The sequence below is a fragment of the Camelina sativa genome, chromosome 4, assembly GCF_000633955.1.
Source record: "Camelina sativa cultivar DH55 chromosome 4, Cs, whole genome shotgun sequence".
Lineage (NCBI taxonomy): Eukaryota > Viridiplantae > Streptophyta > Magnoliopsida > Brassicales > Brassicaceae > Camelina > Camelina sativa.
This window is the reverse complement of record NC_025688.1, coordinates 20,326,007-20,338,510: the sequence shown is the minus strand read 5'-3', so window position 1 is coordinate 20,338,510 and position 12,504 is coordinate 20,326,007. Positions and strand designations below refer to the sequence as shown.

General features: G+C 37.7%; 3 protein-coding genes across 4 annotated transcripts; 1 reads left to right on the top strand and 2 right to left on the bottom strand.

Annotated features, from left to right (window-relative positions):
• Positions 1,301-3,642, top strand: LOC104781425 (glucan endo-1,3-beta-glucosidase-like). Its single transcript, XM_010506095.2, has 2 exons — positions 1,301-1,892; positions 2,567-3,642. Exons 1-2 carry the CDS (start codon positions 1,422-1,424, stop codon positions 3,455-3,457), a joined length of 1,362 nt encoding a protein of 453 aa, XP_010504397.1. The 5' UTR covers positions 1,301-1,421; the 3' UTR covers positions 3,458-3,642.
• LOC104781424 lies at positions 4,803-5,809 on the bottom strand. Its single transcript, XM_010506094.2, has one exon. The coding sequence runs from the start codon at positions 5,670-5,672 to the stop codon at positions 5,022-5,024; it is 651 nt and encodes a 216-aa protein (XP_010504396.1). The 5' UTR covers positions 5,673-5,809; the 3' UTR covers positions 4,803-5,021.
• On the bottom strand, positions 7,384-12,493 carry LOC104781423 (2-oxoglutarate dehydrogenase, mitochondrial). Of its 2 annotated transcripts, XM_019244800.1 has the most exons (10): positions 12,398-12,493; positions 10,802-12,051; positions 9,898-10,282; positions 9,558-9,784; positions 9,148-9,480; positions 8,704-8,950; positions 8,468-8,596; positions 8,166-8,381; positions 7,957-8,080; positions 7,384-7,868 (listed from the first exon to the last, which is right to left on the bottom strand). In XM_019244800.1, the coding sequence occupies exons 2-10, from the start codon at positions 11,962-11,964 to the stop codon at positions 7,639-7,641; spliced, it is 3,054 nt and encodes a 1,017-aa protein (XP_019100345.1). In that variant the 5' UTR covers positions 11,965-12,051; positions 12,398-12,493; the 3' UTR covers positions 7,384-7,638. The 2 variants fall into 2 exon arrangements, with proteins under 2 accessions (XP_019100345.1, XP_010504395.1); XM_010506093.1 differs by lacking the exon at positions 9,898-10,282 and having other exon boundaries at positions 10,417-12,051.

The following is a 12,504-nucleotide window of genomic DNA, read 5'->3' as shown; positions in this document are numbered from 1 at the left end:
TGAAAAAAAAATGAAAGAAGTTACGTGGTTTGTGCAATCAGTGTAACTATATGTGTCATTGGATAATGACTATAAATTGTTAACTAACTAATCAATAGAAAAAAGAGAGATATGAATGGGAAATTCGTTTCTAAAGAAATCACAACTCGCATTGTGTTACTGAAATCAACTTTCATAACGAAATTTTTAAATGAACACTATGAATTTAGTACTTTCATAACCTCCATCTTTTTCTTTGACATTGTTCAAACCTTTTGGTATCTTCTTGTATTTTCAATCAAACATATCTTGTTTAGTCTCTATAGAGCTAATATAGTGGCATCAATAATCAATTATATATTGTGTAACATTATACTATAGAACATAAACAATATTAATAAAAGAAGTTACGTGGTTTCTGCAATCAGTTTAAGTATGTCACTGATAATGACAATAAACTGTTAACTAAATAATGGATGTGGAGAGACATGGACGCGGATCTTCTTCTTTTCTTTCCGAAAGAAAGCACAACAAATGGCTAAAGAGAAGAAGAGGTGTCGGTAAAAGTTAAAAGAATCAGCTTCCTCAACATCTTCATCATACTTCGAATCTATTTGACTTTGGTCCGTAGTGTTCAAACTCCAAACCATTCCCTCCTACAAACACGTGTCTTATGGCACTATCCAAAACCGCGTTGTTCTATCTCCTCTCTTTTTTTTTATATATATAATATTTTAATTATATACTGTATTTGGTAAGTACTTTAATATTACTGATTTTTTAACCACACTTTTAATCTGTTTTAGTAGTAAAATGAAAACACTCAGATCTCTCTTGACCTCATTGTTAATAATAATATATTTAAATAAAGAGCTTATTCAAAGAAAAGCAACACTATCTATCTACCAACTTTTTTTTTAATTGAGTAAAAATCAGTTTATAGATAAATTTAGGATAGTAATATTAAAACTAATTTTGAGATTAGCAAATACAGATAATATGAGTATTAAAACAGTGAGATAATTTACAAAAACAATTATCCAAAATAAAGATAGACACTATAATTAGCCAAAATCAACTAAAACTTTCACGGTCACAACAAATTCCACTTTTTTTTTCAATAATTTACAACTGCCTAAATTTAAGCCCAAGCACATGAAAAAAAAAGACAACACAGATTATTCTTCTTTATTTAAAAATCCAGCTGTCCCTCACTAAAAATACACATAAACAAATTATACACACGTTTACGCCTATACAAAAACGGTCATATCTATGAGTACATTTAATAATTTCTCTATTATAAATAGTTTTTATCAATAACAATTATTAAAAAAATATCTCTCCTCCTCATAATAAAGACGCAACTCAAACGATTCAACGATTCACGGGTTTCACTTTGAATCGTTTGATATTTCCCAATCTCCCAAAAACAAAAAACAATGGCCAAAGAGCCACCGTCAATATCTCTCACTCTCCTCCTCCTCCTCCTCTCCGCCACCGTGTTCCTATCTCTCCCCGCGGTAATCTCCGCCATAGGTGTCAACTACGGAACTCTCGGGAACCTCCCACCACCGACTCAGGTGGCAAATTTCATCAAAACGCAAACCTCGATCGATAGCGTCAAGATCTTCGATGTGAACCCTGACATCCTCCGTGCCTTCGCCGGGACAGGTATCTCCGTCGTCGTTACCGTTCCTAACGGAGATATCCCGGCGTTGGCTAACGGGTTACAAGCTCGTCGGTGGGTTTCGGCTAACATTTTGCCGTTTCATCCTCAGACGATGATCAAGTATATCTCCGTCGGGAATGAGATTTTGCTCTCCGGAGATAATAACATGATTAACAATCTTTTGCCGGCGATGAGGAATCTTAACAATGCTTTGGTTCGTGCTGGTGTCAGAGATGTTAAGGTCAGCTTTCTCATTATCATTTTTTTTTTCCTATTTTCAGATTTTTATGAATTATATTCGTTTATTTTTGGTAAATAAATAAATTATATTATGGTTTGATGCCATTATTTTTACAATTTCTAGATAAAAACTTTGGAAGTCGCTACTTTGAATTTTCGATATTGCTGTTTAGTGATGAAGTATTTTATTTTGTTTACGTAACTTTACCTATTTTTTAACTAGAAAATGTAAATTATTAATAGTGAATTAATTGATTACCGTGAAAATTGCACTGTTTTTTGTTTTCTTTTCTTTGTAACAGCGATAATGCATTGATTGCGCATTTAAAGTTGGAACAACAACGTTGAAAAAATATATGCAAAACAAAAGCTGATTATTTTGAAAATTTTAGATTAATATCTGTTTTTTCTTTCATGTTTTAATTAAATCTAAAAATCCTTAAAAAGAATGGAAAGATTGGAAAGTGTTAGCGATGTATTAAGATCTGACGATTTAGACTACCCCACGTGCTTATCTCACCGTCCACGTTTGTCCTTAGATTCTTGATGTGTCTGCCATGCCTTATGTTTCCTTTATTACATCATTGTACTTGTACATGTGATTTTAGGAATTGTTAGAAACTGATAAAGCAACGATTGATTCTAAAAATTACTATTTGTTGCAATTTGTCTCAGGTCACAACCGCACACTCACTTAACATCATAGCCTATGACCTGACCGGTGCACCAAGCACTGGTAGATTCAGGCCTGGTTGGGACAAAGGTATATTGGCTCCAATCCTAGCTTACCATCGCCGCACCAAGTCTCCTTTCATGGTCAACCCTTACCCTTTCTTTGGCTTTGACCCCAAGAACGTCAACTTCGCTATTTTCCGTACACCGTACAAGGCTGTCCGTGACCCGTTCACCCGCAAAGTCTACACCAACATGTTCGATGCTCTCATGGACTCGACTTATTCCGCCATGAAAGCTCTAGGATACGGCGATGTTAACATCGTTGTTGGCGAGACTGGCTGGCCGTCTGCTTGTGACGCACCTTGGTGCTCGCCCGCTAACGCAGCTTGGTTCAACCTCAACATTATTAAACGTGCACAAGGCCAAGGGACACCTCTCATGCCTAAGAGACGTTTCGAGACTTACATTTTCGGTCTCTTTAACGAAGAAGGCAAACCCGGTCCAACCGCAGAACGAAACTGGGGGCTTTTCCGAGCTGATTTCTCCCCGGTTTACGATGTTGGTCTTCTCCTAAAGAAACAAGGAGGTGGCGGCCGTCCAGCATTGCCTGCGCCTAGTACTGCCGGTGGTAAATGGTGTGTGGCGAGGTCGGGAGCTACGGATAAGCAGCTTCAAGACAACATTAATTGGGTGTGTGGTCAGGGAGGCGTTGATTGTAAACCAATCCAAGCTGGTGGTTCGTGCTTTAACCCGAGCAGTGTTAGGACGCACGCGTCATTTGTGATGAACGCTTACTTCCAGAGCCACGGTCGCACCGATGGTACTTGTAATTTCAGCGGAACTGGTATGGTAGTAGGGAACAACCCAAGCAATGGTGCGTGTAAGTTTTAAGAGATTGTCTTGTCTATGTTATGTAGTATATTTGTCTGGAACGTCCTAACATAATGGTTCTGAGGAACTTTTGGATTGGAGAGATCATCAGACTTTGTGTTTAATTTCGGATATTCTAATTTTTAAGGTTTTTTTTCCTTTGTTAATTCCTTTTATTTAAATAAATAAAGTGGAACTTCCCATAAGATCTGCTTCACAGTTACGCTTTAAAATAAAATGATTCCGTGACTTGTGATCTTTATGTTGGATTTAGATGGTCCATCAACGTAAGAAGCAATATAGACGTTAGAACAATATCTTATCTACCATATAATTATTATGTCTTCCATGCCATGGGATTTAGCATCAAATGAAAATTTCTAATTGCCAATCAAAATAATTTAGAATTATGTTCTCATAGTCTTTCAGTAAACACAAAAACACTCAACAAACGGTTAAAATGACCATTCACAAACAAGAATGAGTAAACGTATCATTGTACAAGCACAACTGTGACATTGACAATGTGAGCACAACACTGTTGACATTTTGTTAGTCAAATAGATATAATAAAATATTAAATGGTGTAGTAAAATTTTGATCTCCTTCAAATCCTATTTGAGTGACATATAAAAGTAGACAAGTAGAGAAACTTGCTATTGATAACAACTATACCACATTGTAACGTGTAGAGACATCAGAACTACACTCAGGGCCGTGCCTATGGGTTAGGAAAAAGGCATTTACCTCAGGCCCCAAAGTATATAGTTTTTTTGTGTGTTTTTTTGACTCACAATTATGAAAAATATGGTGTATCATTATGGTTTTGGGAGTCTTTTTATTTCCTAAACAACTCATGTATGATTCCTTTGAATAAATTTATTTATAAAAATATACAAATGAAAACAAAACCTTAAATTGTGAAATACGAAGTAAGGTCGTAAAATAGAAGGAAGAAAAGATTAAGAGAAGTTGGTGAAATAGTTTATTGAAATAGAAAGTAAGGCTTTTTAGATTTTTTATTTTGTTTCTGAAAAATTTCTATAGCTTTGAATTTTTGATATTTATTTTATTATAATTTTGAATTTTAATATTTATTTATTTTCATAAAATATATTAAAATAACTTCTAATGTTAAACTCGTCTTAAGCCCCGATAAACCTGGGCACGGCACTGACTACACTACATAGACCCCAAATATAGTAGTATAACACAGTGTAACCCCTCACTTCTAGTTTTATTCGGTTGATGCGTCATGTATGTGCAATGACGCTGAAACTAATAAACCTCTGAAATCATAGCAAAACTAGATGACTAGGTCAACAAATCATAAACAACTTGTTTTGATAAAGTGCACAAACAAAAAAAAACTAACCCAACTTAACAGTTTAATCTTATTGATCATACCATAATAATCTTCCACCCAAAAAAAAAAGCAACAAAATTCATATAACAAATCACCAGGGAACCAAAAATAAATAAATAAACATAACTTTTCTTTTTATATATGTAAATAAATAAAAGTAGTAACAAAAAAGAAGAAGAAAAAAAAGAGAGGCACACTTGAATGTAATGTTCAAAGTTTCTAGTGAGCCATGGCAAAAGGAGGACAAGAGTTGTAATTAATACTTTTCTGGTGGGGCATTACAAGCATTGCGGTGTGATCCATGAAGTCTTTCAAAGCCACCACCGCTTGTAATATTACCTTTAAGTCCTCCGCTGCAGCAAACCCTTCATTCCCGGCGTTTCTCACGGCGTATACGTAAAACGTTATACAACCTTTCCTGAACTTAAACCTCGCCATCTCCCAATTCTTTAACTTCCTGATCATCTTCTTGTTCACATCTCCGAGTGGTATCTCCGTCGGCCAGATCCCTCCCTCCGCCGCAACGACCGATGCTTTCATCTCCTCTGTTTCAAAAACGAACACCACTACTTTTGATTTCTTTGTTCCGAGGCCGAGTGTTAGCGTGTGCCAAGCGTGGTGCGCAAGGATCGTGAAGTTCGTCGGAAGATACGCCGCGGTGGAAAGAAGCGGAGGGGATGATGAAGAAGGGAGGGAGAGGAGTTTGAGAAGCTCGAGTGTTCTTGCTCGTCGGATTGTGAATGATTTGACGATTATTTGGCCGCCGAACTTGAGACCTTTAACGTCGGAGGAAGGTTTGAAAGATATGTCTGAAGATTGGTGCTTCTCTTTCTTCTTCTTCTTTTTACTTTTCTTCTCTTTCTCTGCCATGGCTGTTTTGTTCTGTTTCTTCCTTCTTCTTTTTCTTCTCTCTTTGTGATGAGAAGTTTGGTAACTTTGGTTTGGTGCTTTTTGATTGAGTTGAGAGCTACTGTCTCTTTCTTTCTTTTTGATTTTTTTTTTTTCTTACTTTTTTTTTTGTAGTGAATTATGTTGTTTCTTGATTTTGTAATATTATTATTACAACGTCATTGAGAGACAGGTTTCTGAAGTCTGTTTAATTGGAAAGTTTGTTTATACATCAACTGCAATAAATGCNGTTGCTTAAAACATGGTTTAATCGGTAATCAGTCGTCGTAGTAAATAATTTGGAACGACATAGCGACAAGCTTGCAACAACTTTTTGTATAATGATTTTGCAACAAAGTTTTAAATCTGTGATAATTCAGTCTTAAACTTGTAGCAATTTATGTTGTTAAAATTGATGTATGGAGAGAGAGATCTATAATTTGTTGGTGTAGCATGAATATATTTTGTAGTAAAAAAACTGATAATGAAAAAAAGAGGGATAAAGATTTGATGGTGAAGCTGGTAATGATGGTACCAAATGTCTTACACATGATAGGTATGAGTGCATCCATTAAAAGCATATTTTCGCAGCAGCAATTAGAGNAATAACATAAAACCTATTTTATTACTTATACGGAAAAAAATCTAGTTTATATCAGTTTTACCAATTGTCAATGGTAACTATGATAATATATTGATGATATATTTTGGTCTGAGTTTTTTTAAAATTTAGAGGTATATATAGTGTCAAATGCTCTATAAAAATTACTATAAATTTATGAAATTGTTGGGGTGAGCTATAAATTCACCAAGAGGTAGTATAAAGAGAGTGTCGGCTTTAGTAGGGGAGAGGAAACTTCAATCTTATACTATCGATTATGTTATCAAACTGTTTGCTACTTTCTTGTACTGTTAATTCAGTTGGAAGGTTTGATCTTATTTCATAGTGTTTGGTAGAATTCTATTTTTTTATGTTTGTTAGGAATTTCGTTAGTTTTTAACCCTGTCATAATAAAAGTCTTGAATTCAAATCCCACAAGCAGCATAATGCTTGTTACCTAGTACAAAACAACAAAGTAGTTTTAGTGGTCTAAATGAAGTATATCAAAGAAGGTTTTGTTTGGTAGATTGCTTAAATAATTAAATGCGTTTAGGTGAAGTCTCGACCCATCCTTGTATTATGATGTCANTTCTAAAGTAATACATTATCAAAAGGTGTCCTCGATTTATTATTTTACATTTGCGATATGTTATTAGTATCAAGAAAGTATATGATATTGGTATAACATATCATCGTATAATATAGATCTAGATGTATGTCAAGTAAATGGCCACATTTACAAAAAGAATATTTGAGTTTAGTTGTTCTAACTTGGTTGTCTTTATTATAATAACAACTTCATTTTGCTAAGTGGGTGGATGAAGTTATGGTGGAGTGGAGGAGGTTGAAGATGTTATGAACAAATCTATCTTCGTCTAGGTGTTAGAAATCCTACTATGAAGTATGAACTGAGATTCGTACATAAACCAAAAACCGTTTGTATTTTCTAACATTCAAATCGTACCGCACAGACGTATACCAATTTCGGTTTCAAATTGGTTTGGCTAGTTGTTACAATACTCAAATTGATTCGTACATAAGCTCACTTTTTAGTTTTTACTTTTTAGAGAACAAGACTAGGGAAAACGACAATGACAGCGCAAAAGATGCATCTCAGAAGAAAATAAGAAGAGCAAAAACAAAACTGTATATCAAAATAAGATTTTTATGTTTTGACCTGCAACACAAGACAGGCTCAAAATCAATGGGACCAAGAAAAAATAACAAAGAAATAGAGGATTTTCTCAATGTTTTTTAGCACTTTTGCATCACCCAAAGTTCTTATTTTCAATGTTTTCTCCCTTTTTCTTTTCAGTCTAAGAATCCAATTAAAAAAGGACGAGTTCTTTAGTTGATGGGTTCCTTTCCGATGGCTTTCTGGACGAGTCCGGCTTGCTCTTTGACATGGAAAGTGTAGAAACCAGTGGCAGTAGCAGCAGAAGGACCACGACCAACATACTTAATGTCTTCCATATTTCCTCTGTTTAAGCTTCTCATTGCTGTCCATAGCCGTGGAGATATGTAGCTGAATGCTCCCATGTTCATCGCCTCTTCTTGGCACCAAACGATCTCCGCGTCTGTTTCAGACCAATACAAAAACAACAAGTTTTAGGGGTAGACATAAAAGCCAAACCGAACCAATCCAAAGATCGTTTAGGTACGTACTTGGATATCTCTTGAGCTCACGCTGAATGAGATCATATGGGAAAGGACAAAGCTGTTCCACTCTACAAATAGCAACATCGGTTGCGCCAACCTTCTTCCGTTCATCATCAAGCTCATAATAGACCTACAAAGAAGCAAAAGTAAGAATTTCTCCTTACACAAATCTGGGACTGGCAAGATTCCTATTATAAAATGAACGGAGCTTATACCTTTCCGGAGCAAAGTACCAATCTTCTGATGCCTTCTTCAAGATCAGAGTGATCATTCTGATCCTTGATTAATCGCTTAAATCTAGTTCCTTGCTTGTCAAAACCTGGGTGGCCTTGGACATCATCAAACTCTGAGAGATTTGATTTACAGTCCTTGTGACGGAGCAAGTTCTTTGGTGCCATTACAATCAGAGGCTTACGGAAGTCTCTGTGTATCTGCAACATGAGTGACATTGAGAAATTGTAACCTGGAAATAACACTTGGTGACAAGTAAAAAAGATAAACCAGAAATAGGTCTTACCTGTCGCCGCAGAACATGGAAATAGTTGGCAGGAGTTGTGGCATTGACAATCTGCCAATTACATTCTTGAATTTGTTTTCGCATTGTTGGTTCCATGTCTGGTATGACGTAGGGGTTATCATCACTCATCTGTCACATAAGATAATTAGAGTCAGGAAGAGAATCAAACGAGATTATATATTGTCACTAATTCAACACCTTAAGCCATATGCAATAAAATCTAGGCCAGATTTTACCTGAAGGTAACGTTCCAACCTCGCACTTGAATGTTCAGGGCCCTGACCATCGTAACCATGGGGAAGTAGCACAACAAGCCCGGTTTGACGCAGCCATTTGGCCTCTCCACTGCTGATGAACTGATCGAATATCACCTGAGCTCCATTGGCAAAGTCTCCAAACTGAGCTTCCCATAGTACCAACGAGTTTGGGCTTTCCATGGAGTAGCCCAATTCGAACCCAAGGACACCAAATTCTGAAAGAGAACTGTACACAACAAGCAAAACTTCTTGGTGAATCTTTACAATAAAAATTCTGGTATGGTAGGAATAAACACAAGGGATTTCTCTCAATACCCATTACACACAGAAAGAACTGAATAAATTATGTCAGTTAACTCTGAGCTGTCAAAACAAGCTAGGAGCACAATAATTCCTAGAGGGGAAGTATGGAGGTAAAGGTACCTGTTACTGACAGTAAACATCTCAGGGTCCTGATTCATGATGAGATGATCTAGAGGACAATACTCTTCTCCAGTTTCCTGGTCATGAAGGACTGAATGACGATGACTAAATGTTCCTCGTTCAACATCCTGACCGCTCAACCGAACATGATTGCCTTCCACAACTAAGGTAGAAAAAGCAAGAGCTTCTGCAAGAGCCCAGTCAACTCCTTCTCCCGTTTCAATCATTTGGGCACGCTGTTCGTAAACTTTCTTCACTGCCCTGTGTGGTTTGAAGTTTTCTGGAAGCGATGAAATTGCCTTGCCAACAGTCTTAAGTATCTCTGGTTTGACGCTGCATAAAAGTGTAAAAAGTTTAACGGACAATAGGACACACACACACCAAAAAAAAGAAAGACAAACCCAACTCACCCAGTGTTTCTAACACGTGAGATCTGCTCCGGAGACTTAAATCCAGCCCAATTGGTTGAAAGCCAATCTCGTTTCTTAGGGAGATAGTCTTTACTAGCGACAAATTCTTCATTTAGGATGGTGTTAACCTTTTCCTGTATCCGGTCAATATCCTGTTGTGATACTTCACCGCATTCCAAGAGCTTTTTGTGGTAGATCTGAAGGGTTGAAGGATGATTTTTGATAACCTGTCAAATTGAAAAGCAATAGGGGAATACAAAGCATTAGAAAACTGCAATAATTCATAAATCCACAGCAGATTCTTTTTGGGTAACATATAACGAAAATAACGTCAACACACCTTGTACATTTTTGGCTGAGTGAAGGATGGTTCATCTATCTCATTATGCCCGAACCTACGGTAGCAAACCAAATCAACGACAACATCAGAATGAAAAGTCTGACGCCACTCAGCAGCAAGCTCGCAGGCATGTACAACAGCCTCAACATCATCCCCATTAACATGAAAGATGGGAGCACTCAAAGCCTTAGCAACATCAGTACAATACTGGGAAGACCTCCCTGCCCTTGGATCTGTCGTGAAAGCCACTTGGTTGTTCACCACAATATGAATGGTTCCTCCGGTGGTGTAGTTTGGAAGAGCACTAAGATGAAGAGTTTCGTAAACAACCCCTTGTCCAGCAAAACTACCATCTCCATGAATCAAAATACCTAAATTTTTGGTCCTGTCTAAATCATTGGAGTAGTACTGTTTTGCTCTGGTTTTNGGGGAATACAAAGCATTAGAAAACTGCAATAATTCATAAATCCACAGCAGATTCTTTTTGGGTAACATATAACGAAAATAACGTCAACACACCTTGTACATTTTTGGCTGAGTGAAGGATGGTTCATCTATCTCATTATGCCCGAACCTACGGTAGCAAACCAAATCAACGACAACATCAGAATGAAAAGTCTGACGCCACTCAGCAGCAAGCTCGCAGGCATGTACAACAGCCTCAACATCATCCCCATTAACATGAAAGATGGGAGCACTCAAAGCCTTAGCAACATCAGTACAATACTGGGAAGACCTCCCTGCCCTTGGATCTGTCGTGAAAGCCACTTGGTTGTTCACCACAATATGAATGGTTCCTCCGGTGGTGTAGTTTGGAAGAGCACTAAGATGAAGAGTTTCGTAAACAACCCCTTGTCCAGCAAAACTACCATCTCCATGAATCAAAATACCTAAATTTTTGGTCCTGTCTAAATCATTGGAGTAGTACTGTTTTGCTCTGGTTTTGCCAACAACAACAGAATCTGCAGCTTCCAAGTGACTGGGATTAGCAACCAAAGAGAGATGGATCTTCTTCCCACCTCTTGTAGGTCGATCATAAGAGGTTCCCAAGTGATATTTGACATCACCAGTTCCGGTGTAGCCAACTTCATCTACAGGCCTAATACCACCACTGAACTCACTAAAAATCTGACGGAGTGGCTTCCGAACAACATTACCCAGAACATTCAATCTTCCTCTGTGAGACATTCCAATAACAATACTCTCTACTCCGAGGTCTGCTGCCCTGTCAAACATCTCCTTCATGCCAGGAATCAATGATTCTCCACCCTCAAGTCCAAACCTTTTAGCTGTTGTCCACTTGGTAGCTAAGAAATTCTCAAACTGAGTACTCCATGCAAGGCGATCTAGAATCACCTCACGTCGCTCCCTGTTGTACCGCCAAGGAGTTGGTGTCTCAATCTTTTCCCTCAACCAGTTACATTTATCACGATCAGCAATGTGCATATACTCGAACCCAATGTTCCCACAGTACGCCTGTTCGAGCCTTGTCAATATGGAACGAAGGGTCTGCACTGGGCGGTTCTCAGACATGAATCCGGACATCTGCCACACTCCCAAGAAGAACTCTCTGTCAAGATCAGCCTCAGTGAATCCATAGAGAGCCAAGTCAAGATCCTCAGGGATCTCTCGCTGTTCCAAACCTAATGGATCCAACTTAGCTTTCATGTGACCATTCACCTGGTAAGCCCTGACAAGTAACAAAAGCCTCATACTCTCCTGAATAGTCTGCCCAGAGATACCAGGAGAAGTAGCAGCCTGACCGACAAAGTTCCTAAAGAAATTATCCCAAGACTCATCTACACTGTTGGGATCAGCTTCCCAAGCCCTTTGTAACTCCTCAAGGTAGACACTGCTCGTCCCATCTAAAAAACTATCAGTTAGCTTAGAAAGAGGTACAGCTCTAGGAACAGGAGCACTCTGAGCCTTTGGTCTGTAAATAGTCGAGTGGAAAGAACGCGTTTGAGAAGGAAGAGAACGTGTCCTCGTCGCATACGAACCACCCTGATTCAGAATCCTCCTCACAGCTAACTTCGTAACACTCGAACCAGCTCGAAACCACACCATTTTCACCAGATTCAAAAAACAATCACTTGAACTTCAATACTTTTAACAATTACAATAACAACGCATTCAACAAATCTTCGTTCTCCACTGAAAAAAAAAAAAACAAAAACACAAAGACGTTAATGGCCGCCTAGTGAAATGAAGAATCAGAGAGATCTTTTTAATCCAATAATATCTAGAATCATATACTCCATAGAAGAATAAAACTACAGATCAAATACGACCTAAGATTCAACTCCATAACCTAAATAAAAAACACAATCTGGATCAAAAGAAACAGTACGAAAGTTACGAATCTGATGAGGAGAATCGGATTCGAGAAGGGAAAAAGATAGATCTGTTCTTGGAAAAAAGAGAAAATGTTGAACCAAGAAAGCCTTTGGTCTGTATCCGATTGAGAAGAAACTGAAATGGGAAAAGCTGAGATACATACCTACGTGGACCGGAGGAGGCGAAGAAGAGGACGAACGGAGGAAGAAGAAGGAGAAGAAGGAGAAAGGGTTACTTTTTAAAGTTTTTGCCCTTTTTTTTTTTTTTTTT